Genomic DNA, 6205 nt, shown 5'->3' with positions numbered 1-6205 from the left:
TCCCTTTTGACCTTACCGTGTTATTTTTGTTATATTTTTTTTAAAGAACGGAGTATTTAAATATTTAAGTAATTATCACATTTGAAATTTAAAGCAAGCTAGTTCTCAAATACAGTTCAATATAAATATTGTGTTACTGTTAGTATGATTTAACGGTAATACGTCATGTCTGCTAAAAAGAAAAATTACAAAAAAATGGAACTCCGAGAAAAATTCAAAACGTGAAGTTTAAACTTAACAATTGAAAACAACACACACACACACACACACGCACACACACATACCACACACTTTTGAAACAAGACGAAGGTTTTTTAAGCACAAATATGCTCTACTGTTTTTGAACTCCTACAATGTTTTTATAAAACACAATGTGATTTGGATATGCTAAAACTATATCCAACGTTTAACAAAAACATCATTTACAGTTGAAAACGAGTATTTCTCGACTGCCGTAATTAGATATGTAAAGTTTATCAAAAGTTTTGTTGAAGCATAACGCCAACGGAGAGTCAAGTCCTCTGTCATTACCAAGAATGATTCGGTCAAGTATATCATCAGGGTGTAATCGTTGAATTTGTGAAGTGCTTTGTCCGACTATGTATATATTCCCGTGATGGTCGGATGCTATGCTTCTATGGCTTTCTTCATCTTTTATACTGACTGAAAAAGCTTGCTTCCCATCTGGATTAATACAACATACATTTGTCGAATTCTCACAATAAAACAGCTTCTTAGTTTCATTATAATATATATAAGTTATACTTTGGCTCTTGCATTTGATAACACTTAATTTTTTGCCTTCAATGTTAAAAATGTAAATATGGCCTCTTCCACCAACCATGATATTGTCTGAGGTGGATGTAATACCTGTTAAAATTGTATTATCTGTAGTTACAGTTATTTCTTTACTTGGTGACAGCTTTTTAACATCTATAAACTGAATGTGTTTTGTATCAAAAGTGATGACAGCTGTTGGGTTTTTCGGTATGACTGTGATATCCCATGGGCTGGATGACAACTTCACAGATGTTATGTACTGATTCATTTCATTATACACCAAACATCACAACTTCCATAATCACACAAAAGTAGTTTATTGTCAGCAGTAATGGCCATTCCCGTGATTGTTTTACCGGCGACATCAGTTTTTCTTTCCAACTCAAAAGTCTGACATGTCGATTGTACAAATAATTTTTGTGCCTGTCGTTGTTTTGGTGGATGAAACGATACAGGTGAAGGTTCTCGTTTAACTGTAACATTTCCAAACGATTCAATGTTTGATAATCCATAGGGTTCTCGAAATTCTATCATTACGTCCTTCAAATTCTGAAGTCTGTTCTGCAGGTCGTGTTCTATTTGTAAAACAGTATCCCTGATTTTACTGATGAAAATAAATGAAGGTATTTCGAGGACTTTTTCTGTTACAAAAATTATGTCTTTTTGGTATAACTCAGCTGTCTGTTGCAAATTAATCACTTGGGCATTTTCGCTTTGAAGGTTTTTTGATTCATCTTCTATCATCGTTTTTATGTTGCTAATCATGGTTTTCTCAGTTTCATTGATGCGTTTAATCAGTTTGTCTTTAATGCTCTTTATTTCAGCCATTATTGTCTTTCCGATTATTTCTATATCATTCAAGTTTTTGTCTCTGTTTTTCAAAATGCTATCTATCGTTTTTATATAAGCGAGCAACCTGTCCTTGCAGTCAGTAAAGATATCCAACTGTTTTACATGCTCTGCTGCAGTATCTAATGACACGGTTTTGTCACATGATTTGTGTGTCTTAGCCAAACAGTCTCGACAACAGATGGCATCATGATCAATGCAAAAGTACTCCAGTTTCTTTCCCGGATGTTGGACACATTCTAGACTAGTACTATTAGATGGACACGATGACTTCTGAGTAAAATCCATTAAGTGGTGAGTTTTTGTAGCTTTTGATAGCTTATGGTGTTTTGTACACTGAGAACATAATGCCTCGTCACATTCTACACACCAGTTTTTGGCGGGACACTGCTTATTGTCACTTGAACATGGCTCGCAGGAAGGTTCAAACGACCTACAAAAACAGTAGTATCTATTTTAATACATGTATCTCATTAAAACAACATAAACTCTCAGGAGGTTTGTTCAAGTTAGCTGAACAGGTTTTGCATAATGAACTGTTCACATGTTAACGATTATGAGTATTCAGAGCTCTACATAATCAATTTGATAGGGCATATATTTAACACTCTCAAATGTGTCAATCTCCAAAAAGTTTCTACCTCTCCGAAACAAGTCTTTTTCGCACAAACAGGTGCAAAATAACAAATCGCTAAAATGTTTCTAATTTCAATTCCCCCAATCAAGGGGGTGATCTTAAATGTATTCAGGAATTGTGAGCAGATCTTGCTCAAAATATGGCACCCGTCGTGTTGCTCATGCTATTACAAACTCGGTAAATAGTCTAATTCGGAAGGTCACATTCGTAAAAAGGGAAGCCGATTGAAGTTACGACGTAAGAAACATATCCAATCTGTGAAATGGTTATTCCATAAGGGCAACCAACTAGTTATGGCGTCCGTAAAATTTACGAAAGGATGATCGCCATTTGGAACTCTTGGTTTTATAGCTTACATGTAAGTACAACCCTCTATCACGGTAATCATTATAGAAAATACAAGCACGGGAATATCGTATAAAAGAAGAGCGAAAGATACCAAAAGGAACAGTCAAACTCATTAATCGAAAATAAATGACAACGCCATGGCTAAATATTTTTTTTAAACACGGACAAATGGTAGTACACACGAAACAACATTAAAACAAAACACTGAGCAACACAAACCCAAAAACACTGCATGTGATTGGGAGATATACACTCCATATGTAGGCGCTCCTGAAACGTTTCAACATAGAAATAGAAAGTTTATAATTTGGAAGCTGAAATCATCGCATTTGTCGTAAAGTTTTTGTTTTCATATTTTGAATTATTTAGTCAGAGAACATCATCTACATAGCGGAAAGTTATTATTAAAGGATATTGCTAACTTCTTTTTTTTCATTTCTGAAAAAAGAGGGACACAATTGGTTCCCTTGGAAGGCCGACAGTCTGTTAAAAAAAAAGTCCTCCAAACGTCACAAATATGTTGTCAATAAATAAAATCAAGCATTTTGATAATGTCAGTTTCAGAGAAATAACATGTTCAATAATTTTTATCAAACGAACATGAACGCCTCAGTCACAATAATGTTGTGGTTGTACCTTCCGCCAAAGGTTTAGTGTGCAAGGACTGTTCTTTTGCTTGATATTTTTTGTCAAATGGTAAATGCGTACTTGCAAGGATTTAGCTAATTCCACAGGTATCCTGTGCATATTATGTCTAATCATTATGAATAACCTGTCATATGCAATAGATTCAGGATAGAGACTCATTGTTGACAAGGATGCAAATTTGTGTCAAATACTTTCACAATTATGTTCTAAGATTGCCCATGGTAAATTACTATATGAAGGTTAATAAAAAGTAAGAGACAATATCCTTTGTATAAGTGCCTTTCGAGGAGTCAGAGTAAATTGTGAAATCCTACTGAATAATAAATATGAAAGAAGGTCCCTGTCTCTAGAAAGGGCTATTTCAACACCAGAGGACGTTACTTTCCAATAGATTTCACTGATAATGTCCTTCTTTTACATTTTTGGGATGCATATTATAAAAGAAATTTAAGGGAAAATCTTTCTACAGCCATAGTCCTGATTATGTGCAATAGAAGTGATGATACCTTAGCCTTATCAACAAGTCGTACATATGTGGAGTATTAGTTATCGATCTCGGTCTATGTCGTACTTATTTGAAATCAACATATAGCATTTTGAAAAACAGAGATAAAAACTTGAATAACCTTCAGACAACAGGAAAGAAAATAATGACTGAAATAAAGAGCATAAAAGAAAAACGTATGTGACTTTACTCATTTAAATAACTCTGGTCATGTGATTACTGAGCTTTCTATATGCAATGAGAAATACAAAAGCATTCAAACAGAAAAATCAGTAATCACATGACCAGAGTTATTAAAATGAGTAAAGTCACATGGTACAATGAAACAGGTTTTAAGCACATGTCTTCTGTTTTTGTTTTTAATGGAAGGCTATTACAATATTCATACATACTCAATTGAGTATTTAATATTAAAAAAAATAGAAATAACATGAAGACCTAAGGAGTAACTTTTTTTTTATTATTGGTTCATAATTATGATATTAAAAGTCAGAGTTCGTATACATCATACATTAACACACATGAAGAAAAAACATATTTATTATTAAAGATGAATTTTTAAGAATTAATTTTTGAAGATTTATAGAAATCAAACGGACTATACCATCCCACAAAACAAAGACAAGCACAGACCCTATCGGTACAAACATTATGATAGACTTTTGAGTTAGGTTGATGTTTCCGGTAAAACCATCACGTGAATGGCCTTTACTGATGACAATATACTACTTTTGTGTAATCATTGAAGTCCTTATGTTTTGGTGTACAATGGAATGCACCAGTCAATTACCAAAGTAGAGATGTCGTCTTTCACATGGGATATCACAGTCATACCATACAAAGCAACAGCTGTTGTCACTTTTGGTACAGCAGATATTCAATTTATAGATTTAAAAAGGTTATTACCTAGTTATAAAATATCAATAACAGATAACTTATATTTACAAGGAATTACATCCACCTCAGACAATATAACTGTTGGTGGAATAGGACAAATTTACATTCTAGACATTAAAGGCAACAAGTTACTAGTAAGTGTAATTAACATCTAGGGCAAATACACAGAGTATATATACCATCTAGAACCCAGGAAGCAGTTTTATTGTTCGGGTGGGAATAATGTTTATGGTATTAATCAAGATTGGAAACAAGGTTTTTCATGCAGTATAAAAGATGAAAGTTGTCAGAGAGGGACAACAACCGATCGTGAAGGCAATGTATACATAGTCGGACGATACACTGGACAAATTCAAAGATTACATCCTGATGGTGCGCTGGATCGAGCCATACTGACAAAGGATTGTGGAATTGATGAACCTCTGGTGTTATATTTTAACAAAAAGTATAAAAAACTTAACATATCCATTTCGGCAGTCAAGAAATACTCGTATATATCTGTAAATAATATATGTAAACTTTTTGTGTGGTTTTAAGTTATCCCAGTTACACAGTGTTTCGTATATACATTGTAAGATTTTAACACATTTGTGCCTGAACAACATGTTCAATGCGGGGGCTCAATGTTACTTTACTGTATGACGTTTGCGTTTTTTGTATAACTTATGAGAAAACAAACAAAAAAATGTCTGCTTTTTTTTAAAACCAACTTGTTGATTGCTTGTTATATAAACGACTGCAAAACCAATGATATTTTTCAATCAAACGGGCAACAGCTAATATTTTAATGTGCATTAGGGCAGTCGTTTTGAAGATGCAGGTGTAAAGAATGCATGCCGATTTAATAATTATAATAATTATCGGTGTCATCAAATGGATGTACAAAAGAACTGATTATACGATATTTGAGGAATAAAATAGTTTAAAATTTAAATTTGCTATACAGATAAGACCGTTGGTTTTCTCGTTTGAATGGTTTTACACTAGTAATTTTGGAATCCTTTATAGCTTGTTGTTCGATGTGAGACAAGGCTCTGTGAAGAAGGCTGTACATTGACCTATAATGGTTTACTTTTATAAATTTTTATTTAGATGGAAAGTTGTCTCACTGGCAATCCCACCATATCGTTCTATATCTACAAGTTACCACCCAAAAAAAACAGGAAAACATTGATATTTTTACTTTTGGTAAATAAATGTAGAGATATTGTTACAGGGCAACATCAATCAACATATCACACAAATCATTTAGATAGGACACATGACGAATGCCAAGGTTCATCAAATAAGACACGGCGATAACCATATTTATCATATACTTAGACTAAATAGTATATGATTTTTACTGTATGATAATAGCATTAAATTAACGTATATTCCATATTTTTCGATGCTTGGTGCTTAGCGGGCTGATATGAAAAGTTTATCACATCCTTCGATTGATATCACTTACCTTTCCGTAACGTTATCGCATGGCATTCCGGTGATACTCTGTAAACTCTGGAAAATACACCTAAATGCTACGTTTTCAGTTACAAACA

The 6205-nt window shown here is 33.4% G+C and overlaps 1 protein-coding gene across 1 annotated transcript; it reads right to left on the bottom strand.

The window, feature by feature from the left end:
* Positions 1-1044: 1044 nt before the first annotated feature.
* On the bottom strand, positions 1045-1917 carry LOC134697557 (uncharacterized). The gene has a single exon (XM_063559839.1). It carries the CDS (start codon positions 1915-1917, stop codon positions 1045-1047), a length of 873 nt encoding a protein of 290 aa, XP_063415909.1.
* Positions 1918-6205: the final 4288 nt, after the last annotated feature.

This window comes from Mytilus trossulus, chromosome 14, assembly GCF_036588685.1.
Source record: "Mytilus trossulus isolate FHL-02 chromosome 14, PNRI_Mtr1.1.1.hap1, whole genome shotgun sequence".
Lineage (NCBI taxonomy): Eukaryota > Metazoa > Mollusca > Bivalvia > Mytilida > Mytilidae > Mytilus > Mytilus trossulus.
Note: the sequence above shows the minus strand (reverse complement) of the source record. Positions and strands in the feature narration are given on the sequence as shown.